Consider the following 24,943-nt stretch of genomic DNA (forward strand, 5'->3'; position numbering starts at 1 on the left):
CACCGCCTTTCCAGTCATTACAGATGATGACGGTATAATGGAGTCATATGTGCCGGGTTTAAGCCAAGTTTCAGTGTCTTTCCAGTCATTACAGATGATGACAGTATAATGGAGTTATGTGCCGGCTTTAAGCCAAGTTTCAGTGCCTTTCCAGTCATTACAGATGATGACGGTATAATGGAGTCATATGTGCCGGGTTTAAGCCAAGTTTCAGTGCCTTTTCCAGTCATTACAGATGACAGTATAATGGAGTCATATGTGCCGGGTTTAAGCCAAGTTTCAGTGCCTTTCCAGTCATTACAGATGATGACGGCATAATAGAGTCATATGTGCTGGGTTTAAGCCAAGTTTCAGTGCCTTTCCAGTCATTACAGATGATGACAGCATAATGGAGTCATACGTGCTGGGTGTAAACCAAGTTTCAGTTACAGCGAGATCATCAGGCTTATGTTGGGTAATCCAGGCATGTAGTTCAGTAGTTTTATTTCTTATACTAATTACTAAATTAAATAAGTAACTTGTGTTTAAAACCTACTTTACTACCTACTCTGATGGAGATATTTTTTCTTTAATCAAAATTTGCAGAGATATTTCTGAACTGTAGATTATAGTAGGACTTCCCACAACCATGTCAAATACATGGAGACTGGAAGTTGTAGGAGTTCACAATCCCTGAGTAAAGTACATTTTGTGACACAGCTGCTTCAGTGATATTAGAAAGAGCATAAGACAAATGGGTAGATGTAAACAAGGCTATCAATATGTTTCTACAGTGCTGCCCATAGTTCTAAGAATCATATAATCAGACTCTCAAAAATAGACCTTTATCTTCACTGTAAGCTTGTTTCAAATCCTGTTTAGCTGAGAATTCATCCATCCACAACCCCTTTACCCTTTTTTGCACATGGGGCGGGGTGTCACCAACAGTGACAACCATCTAGAACCAAGGTTTACACCACTGGGTGGTTAAGCCCTGCCGCAGTAATTCTTCATCACACACTCACACATACACTCACACATATGGCCAATTTAGTGTATCCAATCCACCTACTGCATGTCTTTGGAATGCGGGAGGAAACTGAAGCCCCTAGAAGAAACCCACATGAACACAGGTAGGACATGCAGACTCCACACAGAAGGAACCCCAGCCAAGAATCGAACTGGGGAATCTCTTGCTGTGAGGCAACAATGCTATCCACTGCACCACTGTGTGTTAGCTGAGAATGTGCGTCTGATATTTCCTTTGTAATCAAGAGTTGTTTGTCTTCCTTCCTCCCCCCTCTCTGTCTGCAAGCAGCTTGATCCATTTACAATCATTCTGTGCTTTCATTAACTACTGCTCTGTACAAAACAAAAAGCCAATGCAGAAAGATCAATGGCAGATCTGATGTGGCTTCAATCTCCTTTTTGCTATTGATGTCTTTCCTACTCCCAGCAGTTACGGAGTGAAGGCAGACGTTGACATTAGACGGAAACATGTACTTGGAAGAGGTGCAGGAAACTTACTTTCATTGTGACTGTCTTTCTTCTGTCTTTCCTTTACAAGAGCACGGGCTTCAGTCTCTGCAAGAACACAAAGTTAAAATATGAAATTCTACAAGTTGTAACATTCCTTATTTTTGAGTATATTATAAAGGGAAAAAAAAAGAGAGGCATTGTCCTACGTCTGTATCATACATAAGGTAGTAACACTTTACCTGCATATACCTCACCAGGCATTGCACCTGCTTTTTCTTGCCATAATACATCATATCTCTGCCTTACAGGAACATACACGTCTACCTGCAGACATGCTGAATCTTTCACCAACAGATATCTCACCATTTTTATTGTCTGCAAAAATGTACATTACATAATGACAGGAATCGCAGCCTCTTTGTACAAGTACCTCATAGAATTTTTACTCCTGTTGACTTTCACTGTGGGTGCAGTACCCTCTCCATCCCTAACAGCTCAGATTTTTCAGGCTCCTGTACTGCAGAAGGTGTACATCTATATCTAACTTGCTTACAGACTTACACTATAGGTACAAAATATTCCACACTTCATATGTAGCTTGTACAACAGACTGTCCATGGGCCATAAGTCCAGAATTGAGTTAGTCTCACCTATAAAATCTACCATGGAAAACTTGTGCTAAAACTGCAGTACCTGCTATGCTGTATATGAACTGGAATTCAAAAGGCAATATTTTCCAGCCTCACACTTCCTACAACTTACAGTCTGACTTTGGAGTGTTTCTTTAGTAGATAAGCATTGAGATTTCTTCTAATATGACCAGCTTAGCACATTTCTAAATTCTCCATTTCCCATTTGTGCAGGGGATAGAACATCTCGTCTATCAATTCTTGCATGTTTTAAGGTTACAAGCTGTAGTTCCTGGAGTTCAGAGTTTGATTCCCTCAGCCCTCGCTTATCCTGATATAGAAATGTGTCTCCAGTGAGCCTACCTGGTTAACAAATAGGATTATTAGGGTTAGGGGTTGGCATAATGATCAAGGTGTTCATAAACAAGAGGTACAAGGTTTGGTTCTCACTAAATTAAATTTCCTAGAATAAAATGGTCCACAAGGGCAACTAGCCTAGTACTTACCTATGAACCTAATTCCTTTGCATTCTATGTCATATACCAGGATAGGAGTGTGTCCTCATTCCTGGTGCCACTCAGTTCTTTTCTTCTACTTGCACAAATCAGTCCATTAGCATAATGTTCATAACAAAAATTCCTACATTCCATGTTTAAAAGGTTGAAATGTTTACAAAATTCCTGTGGCCAATAGCTCCATGAGCCAAGAGCCATATGAGCAATGTCCCTTCTCCCATGAAGCAGAGCATTAATTATTGTGTCAGCACCAACATAGCCAAATAAGCTCAGGGTCTGTATCTGCAGTTAAAAAGGTAGTGGAGGTGTCCCACAAAGAGACCTTCAGGACAGCACCTTGTGTGATCAGGGCCAAAAAGAAGTGACAAGGTAAGGGAATTGAAGGCCGCACATCATTTACAACGTCTTCTGTCAGGCCTGACCTGAAGGCATTCTTACTTTCCTCCATTCAAGAAGTAAGACTAGAGTTTGCATCCATTATCTGCTGATAACAGTGCAAGAGGTGGAATCCTGAGGAAACTCTAACACCTCCGCTGCTTTATAGCACACACAGCATGTCGCATCTGACTTGCTCACATGGACTAATACTCAAGTCCTGTCATGCTGGTTCTGTTTGTTGCATTTGGGACTAAGGATTGTCTATCCGGGTGCAAGATTATTCACTGCGTAGGGTAGAAGAGTCTCCTGTGGGTAAACCTCTACCATCTTGGCAGCAGTGATGCCTGGAACTCTAGAAAATCATCTTTATAAGCTATGACGTGGTGGACACTTTCCTTATGGGTACAAAATAATTACTTGTAGGAAACAACAGACATTCATACTTGTAGTGGGTGATATGCTGACCACTCACAGCTGGGCATCAAATCAGTTATGCACCTTGCTTGGAGATACTATTCAGCCAACTACCCCATACTCAACACACTTGTCTCCCAACATGCCAGGTGACTCAGTACACACACATCCCTCCCCCAAAGCCAGAGGGTCACTCATAACCTCCATGTACTGGGCAAAAGACTGTAAGGTGACAGACACAGCTAAGACAGACAAAGACAGGGAGACATCCTCTCCTTATAGTTTTGGGTAGATACTTGGGCTGATGAACACTACCACAGAATAAGGTAGCTTCTGCCCTGTACTGCCTTAATAATTATCTAAGCAAGGAGGAACAAAAGCTTAGGAGTGAATTTGTGATTTCCCACCCACTTGCTAAAACTGCATTTGAATAGGTGTTGGGAAGGGCCTCACATAAATGGGGAGTCTCTGAGACGTACATTTCCCTCTTTCTTTTCTTTAAGTCAGTAAGAAGGTTTTGACTCTTAGATTTGGTGATCCTAGTGTTTGTTTTGTGAATGTGTACCAGCTCTATCGGGGCTGGATTGGAGAATGCCTTGTAGGTTAGGCATAGATCGCCTTTCAGCCTGGCCTGTAGGAGACCAAGTACAGGGACAGGGCTTCAAGGCAGTCTGCACAGGACATGTTATTTACACCCTGTATTCTTTTGGAGATGAACCTCTGTGGCCAGTCCAGCTGTTGCAAATGCCTGGTTAGGTACATGCTGAAGGGTGAAATGTACTTGATTACTGGTCTAACGACTGTGTTTAGTGGGTCCATAATCTCCTTAGATCGGGTATATATCATGTAATCGAACTTCCAAAATTTCAAACACCATAAGTTCGAACTTGGAAGATCGAAATGTGATAACATCGAAACATCAGAACAGCAAATTTTTTCCCAGGGAAAAAAAATTGCTGTTCCGAAAAACACACACACACACAACACAAGCACACCAAAAACCTTATAAACCTGCACTAAAACCTTACATAAACAACCATCTATGCACTAACCTTAACCCAAACCCTAACCCTAAGGTCCATCACTATCACACAATTACCTTACCCGCACCCTAACCCTCAAGTCCGTCACTATCGCACACTTACCTTACCCACACCCTAACCCAATCTGTCACAATCGCACACTTACCTTAACCTGTTCTATACCTTTCGCACCATAGTGGAGAAAATGTCGAAGCCGCAGAAACGTCCAAATGAATTCTTTCCCTGGGAAAGAATTCGGACTTCCGCAGCTTCGACATTTTCAACTTTCGAACTTCCAAGTTCGAACTTCTGGTGTTCGACCTTCTGGAAGTTCAATTACATGATAGGAACCCCCTTAGATCTGGATGCCATGCCCTTACCTACAGGTTGTGCCACATAGGATTTTTTCACCATTGTTGGCACAAGATGGTCAAAGTTCAGGTTACTGTCAACCTGAGTTCTCAAGTCCCTTATTACTGGGTCTTCTCTTAGGGGAGTGTTATCAATGCTGCAATTTGCAGTGGTTGTTGTCTTCCCAAAGGGTATAATGATGCATTTTTTTTGCACTGAGTTTTAGGGCATGGCTCTAATACCAGTTATTTGAGTCAGACCTTCCTGGAGGCTATGCACATATTTGGGGAATTCAATAATTGCACCCAGTTTGCAGTCATCAGCAAATTTGGTCAGCCAAATGCCCTCTGTTTGCTTTGATTTCAGATAAGTACATTCCAAACATTAGAGGTCTCAGAGTACCAAGCCCTGTGGGACACAACTAGTAACAGGCTTCTCAATGGAGGTGGATTCCCCACCTTAACTTCATGTGTCCTGTTCATGAGCCACTTGACTATCCATCAGGTGACACAGGGATTTATACCTAAATTTATGAGTTTTTCTATAATAACTAAACAACAATAATGTAAAACAAAATACATAAAAATATATTTATGCACAATAAGTTTGTAGTAGGCAATATGCCTTAAAGATTTTTAATTCAGTGTGTGACATTTTTATAATGAGGGTATAAATCAGTGGTGGAGATTGTATCATATTTTTTTTGGTTATGATGAAGTCCATAATGAGGCTAAGTGCACAAAAGCAGTTGACTGTTATAGAATAAAAATTTGGTTGAATCTTATTTGTGGAGTACTTGACATCCTTGTGGCAGTCTTTTAGTTGAGCAATTTTTCTATAATACCTAAGTCAGGTATTCTGTCACATGCCTTTGCCAAGTCAAGGTACGCAGTATGCACCATTTTGCCCTAATCCATGGCTTTAATGACCTTCTCGAAGAAGTCCACCAGGTTTAGTAGGCATGACCTGCACTTGGTGAAACCAATCTGGGATGGGTCCACTGTTTGAAGATTTCCTGTGTCTTTTTCTATTAGGTTCATGACAATTATTTCCATGGCCTTGCATATTAAGACTAGTCAAACTTATACAGTCTGTAGTTCCTGGAGTCTGCTGATGGTCCCTCTTTGTGTAGAGGGTTGACCGTTTCAGTCCTCCATTCCCTATGGGCGAAACTTGTCTGGGAGCTGCAGTTGAAAAGATTCTAGTGGGCATGACAGGTCATGTTTTAAGCTATTATCAGGACCCATCAGTGCTGAGGTTTTAGCTTTGGAGAGTACAGTGAGGACCCTCCTTTAGTGATAGTTAGGGGAGAAATGGTAGAGAGTATTTCCTGGGGGATCTAGGAGTGATAGGGGGGGGGGTGAAATTTGAACTAATTTTATTGGCCATTAAAGTTATCTCCTCTAGCGCATTGCAGGCAGTTCCATTTACTGTTAGTTCAGCACAATATTCGGTGCTCCCTCTAAGGTTACGTATATAACTTAAAAATGCCTTATGGTTATCCTTAGCCTGGAAGGCTATTTTTGCCTTAAAGATAGCATTGGTAGACTTGATTAATTGCTTGTTGAGACTAATGAGGGAGTTTTTCTGCGTGTTGGGCATAGCCCTTCCTATTTCTGGACAATATTTTTTTTTCTTTCTGTTGTTGTACAACCTATTTACACTAGGGGTATATAAAGGAGGCTTGTTTTTGTAGTTTGGTATTGCTATTTCTATGCATTTATGTACAGTCTTGTACAGGGTTTCTGTAAACACTTCCACATAGGCCACAGAGTTCTCTGATATTTTTCAGGGGGGGGGGCTTGGAATATAGCTATGCCTTTGCTTAATAGCAGGTAGTAAGCTTCAGTAAATTTCTTAAAGGTTCTAAGGTTTGCTGACTGTTTTGTGATCTGATCTGACTGGTGAGGTCATTTACACTGGGAGGGTGCAACATTCCTTCATATCTGTGAGTACCAGATCCAGGACATTTGCACTCCTAGCAGTTGTGTAGACTTAGCTGTTTCAAGGTGTTTGAATTGTGAAAATCCAGGAATCTTTGAGCCTTTATGGTAGTGGTTATGTATGTATCCCAGTTTATGCTGGGCTAGTTAAAATCACCCATGAATATGGTGTTGGGTTGAATGGTGAGTGAAGCCAGTACATTCGAGTGGTTATAATCGTATAGTTATCCTGGGTCATAGACAGGGACCTGTAGCTAGCAAGGATATGATGTGGGACTTTACCTGAGGTTAGCTTGATATGGAATGGCTCAAGTTTGTCGTACTTTTTGACCAGTCTTGAGGTGTACTTACTTTTCATATAGGTTGATACACCTCCACCTCTTGTCCCTTCTTGTGCAGTATGTTCCCAATTACCTCTTCCTTCCACATCACACCTCCAACATTTCCATCTACTCGAGGAAAAATCTTTGTCTGCTTGGGGTAGAAAAAACCCCAAGCAAACACTTCCAAGCAAAGATCCTAAATCTTCTAGACATTGTTGCATATTTGAGAGCCATACATATATCCTCCCATTGTTTCACTGAGAATTGAATATCCACTTTTTCTTTCCAATCCTTTCCAACCTCTGATTAATTCCATTAGTTATCATGCAATATTTTATACTATTAATTATCCCTTTTTTAACAGCAGCTTCTGTTCTGGATTCTACTGAAAACTCTGTCAGTGCTAGTCTGTCTGTCACTTAGTATTCTCCTATTTCTTTCTCTTTGCTTGTACTCTCATATCAATCCTTGACACAGAAGGCAATCTCTAGCCTGCAATCCAAATGAATTTTTGGCCTCTTCCCATTCTATTACCTTTCTATCTCTAATTATTTGCTCCCAGTAACTTGCTCCAGTAAATTCCAGCTTCCTCTTGCCTATTCTCTGTAACTCTAATTGCAGTCATCCCTATTGGCAGAATCTCATTTCTCCATTTCTCTGTTGGCTTAGTTCTTAGAATACGTTCAGCTACTTTATGAATATATATGGTCATTGTTATTCTCCTTAAGAATTTGCATTCAAAATCCCACTATTTCTGTATTTCTTTATCTTATCCACCCTGTTTCATCAGCCCTTTCCACTTTGAGTTACAGGTTGCTGCTTGCGCTATGTATAGGAGCCTTAATGGTGTACCTTTGAAATACCCCTTTACATCAAGTAATCCCAAACCACCTTTTTCTGTTGGAAGAATCAACTTATCCTACTTGACTCTTGCCCTCTTCTCCTCACAGAAAAAATCCTTGAACTCTTTCAAAAAGCCTCCTCTGGTTGTTAAAAATGCACCTGACCAGTCTATAAAACTAAAGGGACTAAACATTTTCACTGCTTGTATCTTGTTATCCATATGCATAAAACACAGCTTCCAATTTATCAGCGTTTGTATTTTTTGTTAAGTCTGTTCCCACATAACCTTACCTACCATAACAAAATCTTTTTTAAGCCATACTCCTAAGTACTTTGTTTTATCATGTTCCCATAAACATGGGTATTGCTGGACCACTTTGCCTGGGAGTACTTAGTTTACAGCTATTGTCTTGGTTTTATCTTTATTAATTTGGTATCCCCAAAAGACTTAAAACTATCTCAGAATGTTCCATAACAATGAATTGTACTTTTCTGGTTTTATCAGGTATAAAATAATATCTTCTGCAAGTAAAGCCAACTTTTCTTGATTACCATATCAATTATATCCTTGAATTTCTGAGTCTCTTATATTCTTTGCCAATGGTTCTAAACATAACACAAATAACAAAAGGGAAAGAGGACACCCCCTGCCTTGTTTCTCTGCTCAAACAAAACTTATCAGGGAGGACCCCTCCCCACTTCAGTGCTCACCTCAAATTCCTGTAATATACTCCTAATTAACCATATTAATTTTATCAGGGAATGCAAATGCTTCTATTACCCTGCTCATATAATCCCAGCTTACCCTGTCGAATACTTTCTCTGCATCAAGATCCACCAACAACAGTGGTATTTTTTTTTACATTCTGCTTCCCTCCAGATCATCACTGTTGTCACATGTTTGTCTGCCCTCCACAAAAACTCAATGATCCTTATCTATCAAAAGCAAGTATTTAACTTGTTATGCTATTAACATTAGTAAAAAAAAAAAAAAAAAAAGTGGTCTGATGAAGTGGCAACCCTGCGAAAGCGCTAACCTTTTGTTTTAATAAAAGTTTTATTTTATTTCACCGTTTCTTTTTTTGGCTTGTACCATGGTGGTTGACTCACATTTTGTTTTTTTTACTATTTCATATTTGATTTGTGGGTCACCTTTGGCAGTTGGCTTGCTTGTGTTTTTAATCTATGCCATTAACAATGCAAGCAGACTCAGCATAAACAACACTAAACTTATCTTCCCCTGAAGCTCTCAGCTCCTTGTAAAAGCCACTCGACACTCAACTGTATCCCTCAACTTTGCAGCACAAGAAATCTGGAAAAAGCAAAAATTTATTTGGGGGGAGGGGGGGGGCAAAAACCAGGGTCACATTTTAAATATTGCTTGTATAATTTTGGAAAGTTGCTAGAATAAAATGTTGCGTTACCACCATGCGATTCACTGGCAAGTCTCAACACAGGACCCTGTGCACTACAGTCAGAACAACATATCATTATGCCAAATCAGCAATTTCCTAAAAGATGGGAAGACTGAAACTTAAATGGCTATCATTTAGTGAATTCGGTTCTCACTTCTCACCATAGCTCTCAACCTCTTATCACAAAAAACCTGGACAAAGCCAATAATGGAGGGATACAGCCTGGACAAATTTCAAATACTGATCTTGTAAACTTAGAAAATTGCTAGAATAAAAGGTTTTGTGTTACCATGTATTTTCTGAAGAATATGAAGTCTGAAATTCAAATGTCTGTCATTATTTAGTGAATTCAATCTTTCACTGATTTGCCACCAAAATCCAGAAAACCACAGATTTTATGAGGAACAGAACAAAAATATGAGGCAAAAATCTGGAAAGTTTCACAGGTTTTGGTGGGTAGGGAATTTAGGCTCTTGTTACCTGTACCCAAGGTACAGAGTTTGAGCCTGAGCACCTCTAACCACCAGGTACATTCACCTGGGTCATTTTACACACTTACAGACACACACTTACAGACACACACACACACACACACACACACACACACACACACACACACACACACACACACACACACACACACACACACACCTCTTCAGCAGCATAAACTAAAAGCGAACAGCTTCACCTCCTTCTCAGCAGCATAAACTAAAAGAGAACAGCTTCACCTCCTTCTCAGAGCATAAACTAAAAGCGAAAAGCTTCACCTACTTCTCAGCAGCATAAACTAAAACCAAACAGCTTTAATACAATAACCATCAGCACAGCATAGTAAATACCTCCACAAGCTTGTTCCATCCATTCCTGATAACAGCCTCACGGCTTGTTCCGTTCTGGAACCACCACTAACAGATAATTGTTCCATTCCTGCTTGCAGCTATGTTCAAAAGCCTCGGGGCTAGGCTGGAGCAGCTGGAAATGCATGCACGTTATGTTGTTGAGCCCTTGAGCTCAATTCTGACAGGATGGCAGGCCGTTTCACAGAGCTGACATCATCTCGCACGTGATGACATCAGCTCAAAAAAGTGAAAAAAAATTTAAAATAAAAAAGCCGGGAAATTTGGAAATTAATTCGTGGCACCCCATTATTTGGACTGCAAAACAGGTAAAAATAGAGAAATTCGGTACGGTTGGGAGGTATGCAGCTGAATGCTTGTTATTCATCAAGTAACATTTTGAGTGTTTCACCTGACAGAATGTAAATACTTCAAGTATCCAAAAATGTCACTGATTAATCTCTCTATTAATGTACTTTTCATTTTCACTGTTACTTGCTACATTGACACATCTTGCAAAATGCATTCTGATTGTCGGTTTCAGTTTTTCTCTAAGTTTTGTTCTATGTTTACATGTACTAATTTGTTTCCTATGTTGAAATAAATGTTATATTGTTTTCTATATTGTTATACATTTTTCTATGGTACTATCTCTGTATTTTGCATGTTCTAATTCAATTCCGACGTTTGAAATAATTTTTTATCTCATTTTATACATTGTTATATATTTTCTATGGTACTAGTAGTTCTGTATTTTTATTCTGTTTTTATTTTATTTTTTCCTGTTGGAGCTTTTCTCCCCAGGTCTCCACTGAAAACGGGCTTCTAGCCCAGTCGGACACCACCCTGTAAACAAATGTAAGTACATAAATAAGCACAAGACAGTTGCTACATTGTCTCAAGATGCCCATTTCTATCAGGCTGGCTACAGAAACAGTAGAAAAATGCACAATTTCTATACGATGTCTATACAGGGCACTGCACTGCTCAGCACAGGTTATAGAAGATGAGTTTGAGAGGAATCCAAGTAGCAAACAATTAAAATGTAGTACAAGTGTGTGTGTGTGTGTGTAGCTCATGTTCTCTCTCTCTCTCTCTCTCTATATATATATATATATATATATATATATATATATATATATATATAAACATATATACACACACACACACACACACACACATATATATATATATATATATATATATATGCACACACACACACACACACACACACACACACATGTATAAGGTTCATATCCTGCAGCAGTTCACAATTCTCAAACTAAGATTCCCAGAACAAGTAAAATGCAAACAGTAAAAATGTAGTAGAATATAATAAACAAGGTTCAGATCCTGCAGTAAATTCACAATTCTGCCACTGTTCTGAGGAATACTGCAAGTCTAATGTCCCAGACCAAGTTACAGATTCAAACAGGTTGACTTTTAGGCAAAACAAGGAAAAAATGGAATCATAAATGCTCAGTCTAGGGATCCAAACCTCTTCCACATCAAAAGAATGGTTTGGAGAGACAGGTATATTTCATATGCATATACCACATAAAACAGTGTTCATCCACATCCATTTTCACATTCAACATAGATCTATGGATGGGAAACAGAATATTTACCTCAGGACTGCCCCTTGTACAATTAATGGACAGATGCAGCTCCTAAATGCTTTATCTCATGCATGGGTCCCCTCAAATGATCTATGGCATGATCCCACTTATTCTAAATAGGTGTAATATATAATTATCGATCATAGGATGCATTAGGCCGATCTATAACTAAGTGTGATAGTTATTTCAAGGACAAAAACTGAGATTAGCAAGGTTTAAAATGACCCACAAGAGCAGCTAGCCTAGTATTCACCTATGAACCTATTACTGATCTTTCTGCACTTGCCATAACAACATAGAGTGGTAACAGACTACATGGATGCCTACTACAGATGGTATGTTCCTTGATTCCAAACTGAGAGAAGTGTTTCAGCTTTTTTCAGTGACTGGTACATCACACTGAATTGGAAAATTGCTTTTTAAACTATTTCTTATCTGTCAGAGTTCCAAAGTGGCAGAGAAAAAAAATCTTGCCAGCCTTGACCAAAGCTTTAGATTCCTTTACAAGTTGGACCAATATACAGAAATCGCACAGATGTTTGTGCTTTGATGCTTGGTCAGGATGTCACTCCACTCTGGGCTTATATGCTGCAGCAATGCATCCTTGAAAGGAGAACCTAGATGGTTTCATGCTGCATGGATGGTATCATTCTGACAGACTCCATGGACAAGGGCAGCTTGTTGATACCCTAATGCACAGGCATATACCAAAGCCATTCTAGACCATGGGATTGATAATTGGGAAAATTTGGGCATCAATGGCTATGCTTAAAAAGGCTCTAGTGCTGTTAGCCTAGTAACCTCCTATGAATACACAGTAAATACTGAAAAAGTTAAATTATTCTATAAAATCATTGAGATGAGCAACAGGCCAACTGGCAGTGTGATACAGGGGGTCTATATTATCTTGTCGAAAAATGTGTTCATTGAACACGTCTTCATCGACAAGTAAACAGTGACCTCTGTAATCACCGAACGGCCACATCAGTGACTTTTTTTCAAGGGGAAAAAAAGCACTTGGCCTAATAAAAAAAAAAACGTTCAAACCCTACATAGTGGGGGCTTCACCCCTCATGCCCCCCACAACCCCTATCTAAATATACCAACTCCAAAATCACACTACAGTGGGGAAAAGGGCAAATCCCCGATGACAGCCAAGCACTTTTTTCCCCTGGGGAAAAAAGTTGCTGATGTGGCTTTTCAGCGATTACAGAGTTCACTGTTTACTTGTTGATGAAGACGTGTTCGTTGAACACGTCTTTCGACAAGATAATACAGACTTGATACAGGTGACCATTAGCTTAGGGGTTAAAAAAAAACGAGCAAAATGTGGACTGCACATTCTTTTACTGATGGTCTTCCTTCAGAGAGCCAGACCTTATATCCCCCCTAGGGACTTCCTGCCACTCTTCAGATCAGACCAGAAGACTATCATCTACCTAGGGCTTAGTGCTTGACAGTTAATGCAAATAATTACATTCTGTGGGATGTTAATAAACTGCTTCTTGTACCCCAGGGTTTGATTCCCTCTACCTTAATTTCCCTACTTTATGACTTTGAGCAAGTCATTTTACCAGACAGCAATTGGGAAAATGAAGTAGGTACTTCAGTGGTCTTCCTGGACCGTGTCCTTCATACCACCCGAATGAACTATGATTCTTACAAACATCTTGAATTAAAAAGGTGGACTAGTGCCTTCTGTAACTTCTTAGCAACCTGTGTTAAAGATGTATTAATGCATGCACATTGTGCCTTCTAGAACTATAACATATGCATACAGTTCTTCTAAGAGGTTTTTAAAGTTGAAAGCAGCTATACTGTAATATACATGTACAGCACTTCTGTTTTCATCTTCAGAAAATGTCCAGAGCTGCCTTTCTACTTTTATAACCATGTAATACAGATATATTACCTCCTAAACCTCTTACCATAAAGAGATTTCTCTGCAGGTATACCTCTCAACCTCTTATCACAAGAATCAGAGACAAAGCCAAAAATAATGGTTTAGGTCAAAGGCCCCAAAATATAGAAATGGTTTAAAAATTGCTATTAAAAACTTAGAAAGCTACTAGACTAAAATGTTTTCTATTAGCATGCATTTTCTGAAGGATATAATGTCTGAAACTATGTCTGCCATTATTTAGTGATGACAATCCAGAATGATTTTCCAGAAAGCCACAAATTGTATTAAGGGGGTAGAGCACAAATATAAGGTGAAAATCTGGATATTTGCAGACTTTTGCTCAGCAAAGAGGTATGACCTCCTTCTAGAGACACAGTAATGCCCAACACATCATGTGTTCAGTAGCCTGAGGATGGGCACAGTACCCATTCATACCTTATGCCTTCAGGAACTGTGCTATAGTTACACTACGTTCCACATTTGATGCCTCCTGAGATGGTTGGGTGCAGATGCAGTATGTGTTCTATCTCATTCTCTCAGGAACATGAACTGTAGATGGATTTATGCCGGTCCTCATTTAAGTACAAAAACTAACATGGATAATAGCTGCAGTTAATTCCCATTCTGTGTAAGTTCAGAAATTCAATCCTGCAACTACAGACTTGATCTTGTATTTTGAAGAACATATGATACATTACCTCTCACATCCCCTACAGTCATAAATATGAATTACAGGTACAGTATCATCTATACTGCCTTCCTATAAATGATTACATTAATATGTATAACACCTGTACAATGCCTAGATCCAAGTACTTGCACTATTAATGCAGTACTTTCTTTGACTGGTACACTCAGAAATGTGCATTATATGTAGAACACATCTCTGACACTTCCTTCTTTCATGATTTATGAGTGCAGATGCCTTGCCTACTTCCAGCCTCCAGTAGCAAATATTTTAAGTGCCTTCCACACCATCTACATTCAGGTATTTGCACTTACAGTTACACTACCTCTTATCCTAAAAGCATGTACGTCTACCTGTGATCCTTACAGCTATGTTGTCTACGGCTTTGTGATCCTGCTAGGGTCAACCTATGACCCTTGTGATATTGCATTCAAAGAATCTGACAGCCTCATCCAGAACAAGGATATTAGAATCCACCCCTGGAGCCAAGATTGTTGTTCTCTGCTAGCCAGCTGACCCACACAGCACCAGATGGTTCATAGGTAGTTACTAGGCTATTGGCCTGAGGGCCTATATAAGCCTAGCCAAAAATGTACCCTGGATTTCGCCACCCAAGAAAATTATTTTCCTGTGCCCCTGTCGAGCAGAGCCACAGAAGTGATCCATGGGGTGAATTTCCTATTTCCCATCCAATCATCAAGATTTTTCTTGAAGAGTGTTAATGAGGAGCTCTGTTTGACTTAGGTAGTCTGTTCCAGAGTATAGGAAGTCTCTTGGATAGGAATCTATCCCTCCAGTATGTTCTGTTTATTGTGGTGACAAGGTTTAGGTCCCTAGAGCATGTAGCTCGGAGGGATTGGGATTTCTTTAAGTGGAGCATGTCCAACAGCTCTGGGTTTGACATAGCTTTGTATGTTAGGCAGAGATCGCCTCTGAATAGGCGATATGTGACGGAGTAAAGCTGGAGTTTTTTGAGACGGTCTGCGTAGGGCATCTGTTTGAGGCCAGTAATCCTCTTTGTGAGCTATTTCTGTGGCCTTGCCAGTTGTTGTAGATATCCTGTGAGGTACATACCAAAAGAGGCGTTGTACTCTACAATGGGTCTAATGAGTGATGAGTAGAGGGGAACAATTACCTCTTTTTTTCTGGATGAGAAACCTTTTGTGATGAGGTGAGCCACGTAGAAGGATTTCCTGACCACTGTGGCAATGTGATTATCAAAGGAGAGACTACTGTCCAGCTGTGTCCCAAGGTCTCATCACATTTTCGGCGTTAAGTAGACTACCAGCTATGTGGTAGTTCATGGGTACAGAGCTTTTACCAAAGAGGATGACAATACACTTTTTGGCATTGAGCTTCAGGCCATGGCTTTGACACCAGGCATCTGTCTCAGTGAGGCCCTTTTGTAGTATGTCCACATTGTTAGGAGTTTTGATTATGGCTCCTAGTTTGCAGTCATCTGCAAACTTTGTTAGCCAAAGACCTTCTGAGTTAGCCTGTACTTTAGAGAAGTAGATACCAAACAGGAGAGGACCCAGGACTGAACCCTGTGGTACTCCACTTGTCACTGGCCTGAAGTCAGATTTGGAGTCTGCTACTTTCACAGTGTGGGATCTGTCCATGAGCCAGTTGGCAACCCATCTTGTGACATAGGGATTTATACCTAGTTTGGTGAGCTTATCTATAATTCCAGAGTGGGGGATGGTGTTGAAAGCTTTGGCGAGATCTAGATAAGCTGTGTGAACCACCTTACCCTCACGGCTTTGGTGACGGTTTCAAAAAAGTAAATCAGGTTTAGGAGACATGATCTGCCTTTTACAAATCCGAACTGGGTAGGGTCCAGAGTTTGGAGATTACCAATATCTTTGTTTATGAGTTCCATGATGATATGTTCCATGGCCTTGCAGACCAGGCTTTTCAGGCTAACAGGGCGGTAGTTCCTGGGGTCCATCGTGGCTCCCTCTTTGTGCCGTGGGATAACCGTCTTGGTGTGCCATTCAGTGGGCACAAAGCCTGAGGTGAGGCTATGATTGAACATGGTACTTAGGTAGGGTGCCAGTTCATTCTGTAGTTCGTGTAGAACGCAGCCTGGGATATTGTCAGGTCCCATGCATGCTGTGTTCTTGGCTTTGGAGAGTTTGTTTTTTTACCTGTGCAGCTGTGATTACAGCAACTTTGCATTCTTCCGGTATAGAGATGGGCCCTCTAGGGGTGAGGCAGGGGTAAAGTTAGCACTGAACCTATCTGTCAGGATGTTGGCAATATCAGCTGGTTCTGTATATTTAGTGTCATTGTGCTGTAACTCAGAGCAGATCTGAGTTTTGTCATTGAGATTCTTGACATAGCTATAGAATGCTTTGTGGTTGTCTTTAGAGTCAGTGGCAATTTTGTTTTCGTAACTAGCTTTGGAGGATTTTATGAGGGATGTCAGCTTCGTACGGAGGTTGACCAGGAAGTTCCTCCAGTCATGGGATTTTACTCTTTTTTTGCAACAGTTTCTTTCTTCTGTTGTAGAGTTTGTTTATAGCAGAGGACCACCAGATTGGCTTCCTTTTTTTGGAGGATAACATCTTGGTTCTACTAGGGATAGCATGATCCATGCACTCGTGTAAGTGCTTATAAAGTGCATTTGTGTAGGATTCAGCAGTCGTACCTCTATTGTCCGTCTGCATGGGTGTCATGAAGTTTGCCACTTCTGTCTTAAGAAGTGTGAAGTTGGCTTTGGAGAGGTTTTTTACGGTGGTTTCCCTAACTGGGGATGGGGCGGGATGTGGATGTCTAGGGTGATTAGCTTGTGGTCGGATCTGACCAAGAAGGAATTGACCTCTGGTGTGGAACACTGGTTGCCCATGTTGGTAATGACCAGGTCTAGGATATTGCTGCCCCTGGTGGGGGTGTGAATAAGTTGATCCAAGGCGTTGGAATTTATGAATTCCAGAAAACGTTGAGCAAAAGAGTTGGTACATGAGTAGTTTTCCCAGTTAATGGTGGGGTAGTTGAAATCGCCCATTATTAGGGTGTTGGGTTGTACCCTAATACTTTCCAGTGTATCAAGAAATGAGGAGTGGGAATCCTGGAGCATGGTGGGGAGTCTGTAGCAAGTTACAATTTGGAATGCGGTCTTGCCCAGAGTTAGCTGCACTTGGATAATCTCTGATGCATTATGCTGTACAACTAGCCTGGAGGTGTGGATATCCTTAATAAATATGGACACGCCTCCACCTTTAGTGCTTCATTCCGGGTTAGGTGGCCGAAAGGTGTGGTATGAATTATAGCCTGGTAATGCAGGGGTGCTCTCTGGAGCTTTGAACCAGGTCCCTGTCACTGCACAGATGTCGATGTTCTCCATTTTAAGGAGTGCCTCGAGTGAGTGCATTTTGAGGTTTAGACTTCTAGCATTCAGTAGCATTACCTTGCTTGTACCTGTTATAGTGGTGAATTTGTCATTTGAACCTTGCCTAAAAAAGCACTATAGGGGTGGCAAGAGCCTTAGCCAGTACCCGGAATCCCAAGGGCGACAGTTGCAGACCATCTCTGGCAAGGCATCGTGGTCTGTCGATCATGTCGTCCCAGGCAGACAAATACTGGATCCCCTTAGAATGACACCAGAAGGTTAGCCAAATGTTGAAGTCAATCATTTTGTCTTTGTACTGTGGTATCATTCTGGGTGATGGCAGGATGCTACTCAGGGCTAGGGTCATACCTGCCTGGGCTACAAGATCGGAGAGCTCCTCCATGTTTCTTTTCATGTAGTCCAGGGAGGTATGTCTCAGGTCAGTCACACCAACATGGACAATGACAGTGTCATATTTGTACTTGTTGTGGAGTGACCTGAGTGCATGCATTATGTGGCGGATCCTGGCACCTGACAGGCAGCTGACAGTAACTTTCTCCTTGTATAGCCTGGTGAGTGGAACATCAATGTGCCTGACTATAAAGTCACCTATGACTAGAGTGTTGGGTACATTGTTATGCCTTATGGGCTGTGGTTGAGTGGCACACTGAGTTTGTGCGCTATGTGTCATTTGGGTTGTATTGGGGGTGGAGTTTGCTTGCGTTTCTGCTTTGGAGGTCCTTGATGCTTGGGCAGGTTTTTATTGAGAGCCTCTGCAAATGTAGGTGTGTGTTTTGTGTTTCTATTTGTGTGTTTTGGTGGTGTAGGTTTTGAGGGACTACGTGAGGAGTGTGGTGTGGTGCAAGTGTTTACCTTCTCCTCTTGACTGTCTAGTCCAGTCTTGGGTGAAGAGAGCTTTGCTTCCAGTTTGGCTATATAAGTGCATCTCTCACAGGTTGTAGTGTTGGGTGGTAGGAGGAGAGGGTTGTCTGTGTACATGAGGCAATTGCTGCATTGCCCCAAGATGCATCAGATTTATCATGTAGATAGGAGAAATCACTGGGAGCTGACCCTTGGACATGCCTGGATAGGTGCTTATTTATTATGTACTAAAACTGCTTTCCTCTAGACAAGTGAGGAAAGTTGAGTGCTGTAGCAATTTGCAGCTTATTTAGTGCTTACAACAAGTTCTGAACAAGTGATGAGTTCAAAGAAACAGATTTGAGTGCTGAAACTAGAAAACTGACTAGTTCTAGGAAACAAAATTAAGCTAGAAGGCTTCCCTCCAACACAGAAAGGCTTGGGGGCTCAGAAGCCTACAAACAGTCTAGACCACTTACAGGAAAGACAGGAAACAAGCTTAACATTTTTTTTTGTTCAACCTGATAAATTTCCTGATAAAACTTCATACAGCCACTTTAAGGGGTCATCTCTGTTAGGTGAAGGGGGTGGGGTCAGATGTGGTGCCAGATGAGTGGCAGGCAGTAGCATAATAGACTATGATGGACTCAGCACTGGCAATGAAAACTGGTTTCCTGGGATACAGATTGATGGATCATCTTCTCATTGTTGTGCCTGAGGCAAAGCCAGATACAGTTGGTTGTATCTCTCTGCACAGCATAGATCAAGAAACCAAAAATGTCCAACTGTAATCACTGCTGCAGTAGGGTTATCTTGCTGAGAATAGCCATATGTCCTGCCAGAGTACCAAAGCCTGGGCTCTTCCATGCTCCATACATTAGATAAATGTCCAAAGTCTAAGGTGTAAGGTACATAACTGGCATACGAGCTCCAAATCCTCAGAACTTCTTTGAAATCAAACAATGCGTTTGGCCGTGCAACAGTCTGAAGGTTTTACATGTCGTACAGTTTCCATTTTCCCTAAAGGTTAACTGTCCTTTCCCATTTGGCAACAGATCACAACAGACTCATAGGGTCTCTCTGTAATTTACAATGGCTATTACATGGAATGGAGGTCCCTTCCTCCCTTTTAAGACATCCCTGAACCCCTTCCCTGCCAGTTATCTCCCTTTCCTCCTCTTCCTCTTCCTTAGGACCTCTTGGTTCAAGGTACTATTCAACCAGTGCCTCTGCCAGAGGGGCTAGGGTTTCTACTCCAGGATGTTTTTGGTTTCCAGGAAGGTCTCTTGGAGGCCCATTCTAGAACTCTCCTTTCTGGACAACTATCTAAAAGTTTTTTCTCTCAAAATGTTTATTCCTAAGTATCTCTTCTATCCTTCATCCTCAGGCCTGTCTAGCTTTTCAGGACCTGAAGGATGCATACCTGCATATTCCTATACACCCTCTCTTCAGGAAAATGTTATTCTCTGTATCTTCCTTACATTGTCAGAACTTATCAGATCTCCACCTTGCTATTTGGTGTTTCTACCAAATGTCTACCCATGTTCATAGCTTGTTACAGACTCTATGACCAGATTTTCTTGGTGTGCAGAATTCAGACCCGCACTAGGATGGCTTTTCTTCCTCCTTTCAATGATCTCTCATTGAAAGCCTTCTTTCAGTCCCTTGTTCCTTTGTAAGAGATGTCAGCAAGAGAGTTTATAAGAACCCTGGGGTTCATGCCATCCACTATTCCCTTCATTCCCTTTGCCTGACTCTATATGAGGAAGGTCCAGTGGTATCTGAAGGCAATTTTGTTAAACACTGTTACCCTCTGGATTTTCCCATTCTTTTCTTGCCTTGCCTAAGGAAGGAATTTATCTAGTGGAAAAAACAGATATCTTAAAATCCAAGTTTTCCCTTTCAGTTACCTTCCCCCACTCAGGAGCTATTTACAGATGCTTCAGACCTAGCTTGGGGGGAGGGGGGCTGGTTCTAACAACTTTAGGGTTCAGGGGGTCTGGTCTCTGCAGGAGGTAAAATTACATATCAGCATCAAGGAAATGAAAGCTCTAATGCTGATTCTTCAGGCTCTGCAGGAACATTGGTCTCCAGGTCCACTCACAGTTTTCACAAAAAACACTACTGTCATGGGGAACATATACAAATAGTAGCATGGAATTTTGCCATCTGCTATCAATTGATTCTTCAGGCAGTCTATATTTCCTCAGAACACAATGTTATGGCAGACAATCTGAACAGATCCAGGGCAGATCATCACAAACAGATGCTCCACAGTGAGGTTTTCCTGGATGTTGTACATCAGTGGGGTACTCCAAGTAGATCTTTTTTCTTCCCTGGGAACATAAATCTCTCTAAGTTCTACTGCAGAGTGCCAAGTCCTCTAAGCTGTCACAAGTTACCCTACTGAATGAATTTCTCACAGGAGAAGGGCTCTCTAATTCACCCTCATCTTCCTACCCTACAGATTACTATCTAGGTGACACGGTTTGGATTCCTTTTAGGCACCAAATTTTAAGGATGTGCTTCAGATTTTTTGGAGGCAAGAAAAACATTACTAGAAGGTCTTATGTTGCTAAATGGAAAAGATTTTCTTCTTGGTGTCACAACAATGAACAGCTCCCTCTTTTGTTGGGTATTCCTGCTGTACTTTCTTATTTGTGTAAGCTGCTCAATTCTAGTCTGGTATACTCTTCTGTTACATCCTCACTTGTTGGCCATTTCTGCCTGTCTTCCTCTAAATCCATCACTTTCCTCTAGGTTGATTTTAAACAGTTTCTCAAAGACATCCCTCTTATTTGGCCTACAGGAAAACTCAGTCCTCATTCTTAGCACCTTTAACTTTGTTCTTGAAAAACTGACTCAGCTACTTACTGAGCCTTCAGCTTCTGCCTCTTTAAATTTCTGTACCTGGAAAACTGTCCTGTTGATGGCTCTATCTTCTGCCAAGTGAGTCTCTGAATTTCAGGTCCTTATGGTAGTCTCTTCTTTTCTGGTTTTCCATAGAGACAGTCTCTCTCTTACACCCAGTCCTTCTTGCATGCCTAAGGTGGTCAATGATGTGTCGAACTCAGACCATCCATCTTCCTTCCTTCTTTTCTATCTCCTCAAAATAGTAATGAGACGATTCTTCATTCTTTAACTTTGCACAGACAGCTCAGATATTAATTAAACAAGACTAAAGATAGGAAGTCTGAGAACCGTGGTGGTGCAGTGGTAGGGTTGTCGTCTCACAGCAAGAGGTTCTCCCATTCGATTCTCGGCTGGAGCACCTTCTGTGTAGAGTCTGCATGTCCTCCCTGCGGTCGAGTGGCATTCTAAAGACATGCGTGAAATAGGCGTGCCTTCGTTGAAGGTTGAGCACTGAGCTGGCACCTCTGTACCGTAAAAATCTACTGCCAATCATTAGCGGACCGGAGTTCCGCTGTGGCGACCCCTAACCGGGAAAAGCCGAAAGAAGAACAAAGATAGGAAGTCTGAGCAGCTTTTTTTTTTTTTTTTTCAGGACACAAAATTGTATTTGGTAGTTTCTAAAGAAACCATTTCTTGTTGGATTTCCTAAGGCCATTTACTTTTGTTATTCTTTTCATGGCAGATAGCTTCACGCTTCTGTTCGTGCTCATTCTATTAGGGCAGTTGTCTCTCCTGGAGTTTTTTTTAAGGATCTCAATGCTAGATCTATTTTGTAAGCTGCTACTTGGCCTTCTGTACATACATTTATGAAGCAGTGCAAGTTGGATGTGATTTCAGGGACCAGAGCAAGTTTTGCTAGGTCCATCCTCCATGTTTTTTTTTTTTTGGAGGGTTCCTTCTCCCTCCTCCCATTTTTTTCCCTCACAGTAGCTGGAGTACTCTCCCTATTGTAAGGAATACTGCAACAGTGATTATGGAAGGACAGTGCAGTTGTGCAAGAACTTACCATGATAGTAGATGCCCTACCTATCACCGTTGCAGTATTCTATTCCTCCCTCCTTTCGCCTACTGGTTTTTCTCTTCTCCCTCTGGCTTAGGGGTCTTCTTTACCTTTTTCTGAATGTACATCTACCATCTTTCTTTTCTTCCTGTTTTGCAGCTCCTGTTCCTGTGGAGCAATTCAGTTCTAAATATTTAGTGCTCATATATCGCTTATGTATCTTACACCTTGGATGGCCTGACGTACGGCAGAGGTATGGAAGAGCCTAGATTTTGGTACACTGGCCAGGGTATGTCTATTGTAAGGAATACTGCAACAGTCTCTCTCTCTACTAAATGTGAAATTTCCCCTTAAAAGAGAACCTGGGCAGCTGTAGAGACACTGATAAGACCACCAATGGGTGCCATACTGTAGGATATTTTGCCAGTAAATGAGAGGGTCACCTCAACAAAAGCTGCAACAAAGAAACGCAGTACATTTGCACCTAACAATTATTCAGAACATTTGGCGTCATTTACTTCTTAACTAAGAAGGTGAGCTGATCCAAGGAACTCTCTCATCCACACCCTAAGTGAAAGTTAACAAAACAGCATTGCTAACACATTTTTCAAAGCAAAAAAAAAAAAAAAAAAAAAAAACAGTAAAATACAAAAATACAAAATGGTAAAAGAAAAATGTAGGAATACCATTTCAGGATAAAATTCACTTTTCGTTGTAAATTTGCATTTATTTACAGGTGATTTACAGTTTTCAGTGCATGAATTTCTACTATATAAACTTGCTATCAGTATCGCACATAAACTATTTATCTTTACTGAAGTAACAGAATAGAATTCGCAATATTGCAGTGTCACATTTGTTATTCAGTACACCTGAGTGCTAAATATAGGTTTGTTTTCACCTATTTATACTTCAGTACGAACATATTTACAAGGGTTTTGCAGATTAGCTCAGGTTGCTTAGAGTTGCAAAGTTATACGGTTGTGCCAGTGTAAGAATTTTAGCCGTCATCTTGGAAGCAAGAGCTGGTGTGTTTTTCTTTAGAATTTAAAACAAGACCCCCCCCCCCTCAATTTGCTATATTTAACTTGCTTTTCTAATTTACAGATATACGTGGTTCCAATTAGCTGGGCAAATGTTCCTACAACTCCTCTTCCCTGCAGATTATCCACATTGGAGTTCATTTAGTGACTTTGGTATGTTGTATTGGGTAGTATAGGGAGGCATTACAGTGCGAGTTTGTTGGAGAGAAAGGGGCGCTGTTTCTTGCATAAATGTCAATGTGGACCAAACGCGAATGACTCTTGCTGTAACTAGTAGCCAGTTTGCCTGCTTGAGTGTCACATGGCAGTGTTGATTCATAGATGCCATGTTAATAAATCTACATATTTTAAAATGAAGAACAGATCAGCTCATTTACCCGGTTATCAAATACCAATAAATAAATAAATATTTTTTTTTAGTGTTTGTAAGTTATTAGGAGGGTGTATACAGCTGTGTAGATAAGCATACTAATAGTGAGAGGTTTTCTTGCTTTTTGGTATGAGATTGTTTGATATCATGTATCATAAAATTTAATTTTACGGGAGTTTTACCAATTATGTTTTCTGTAGGTGGCAGGAAAGACGAGGTTTAGTTGAAAGTGACCCCTACGTTACCTTATATTTGAACTTGCTGAATCTGATTCGGGTTAGGGTAAGGCAAAATATATTTATAATGTTATCACTGTCCAGTCTATAACAGTGGAATAACATTGTTGCTGTTTTCACTAAGTCAAGACTTCATTTTCTAACAAAAAAACCCCACCTTTATAAATAATGGAAGCCGTTCTTCAAGTCAGTCTTGATGTTTTCAGTTGTGGGCCTAAAGAATGTTATCAGTAAAGTAACAGAGGGAAGGGAGAGTTCATGATCCCTGCTGTGATAAAAATCAGCACCTTCAAAGTCTTAGTTCTCACTGAGAAAATAGACAATTGTGCTCTGCCATTGAGTGGGAATTAATTAAATTATCCTGAGGTCTTGTTCATGAAGGGATCGGTCAACTAAACCAGTGATTGTGCATAGCGGTGTACCAAACCGTGGAGGCATAAGACTCAGATCTCAGTTTATCAGTGCCAAGTGTGATCTACAAGCAGTAACCATGGTCCAGACCTTCAGAAAGTGAACAAAAAGATGAAACTGTGGATACTCGATTTGGAGAGGAGATTCCTTTGCAGGGTCAGTGTTCACAATACCTCTCAGCTGTCCATAGTTTTGCACTACATCCCTTATTCTTGCCTCATGTTTTTGCCCTGTCCCTAGTACTGTTTTTTTCATTTTCTGGTAAATAATTGATGATTACTGTCAACCAATGATGCTAGACATTACAGCTTCATGCTTATTATTATTCTGGAAATGTATGTTGACACAAAACGTATTGGTCTATTAACTTTAAGTGAATCAGAGTAATGTTTAAAAACTGTTCCTCATTTTGTGCCCCTGACCTTCATTTTTGGTTTT

At 40.7% G+C, this 24,943-nt stretch overlaps 1 protein-coding gene across 6 annotated transcripts in view; it reads right to left on the reverse strand.

The window, feature by feature from the left end:
• Positions 1-24,943, reverse strand: part of TFEB (transcription factor EB) — a 1,305,476-nt gene that overhangs the window by 29,644 nt on the left and 1,250,889 nt on the right. For all 6 annotated transcript variants that reach the window (XM_044076758.1, XM_044076756.1, XM_044076757.1 and 3 more), the window contains one exon: positions 1,507-1,563. In XM_044076758.1, the coding sequence (XP_043932693.1) occupies positions 1,507-1,563 (57 nt within the window). The remainder of the gene's footprint in view (positions 1-1,506; positions 1,564-24,943) is intronic.

Source organism: Protopterus annectens, chromosome 7.part0 (assembly GCF_019279795.1).
Source record: "Protopterus annectens isolate FY-2018-M chromosome 7.part0, PAN1.0, whole genome shotgun sequence".
In the NCBI taxonomy this organism is placed as follows: Eukaryota; Metazoa; Chordata; order Ceratodontiformes; family Protopteridae; genus Protopterus; species Protopterus annectens.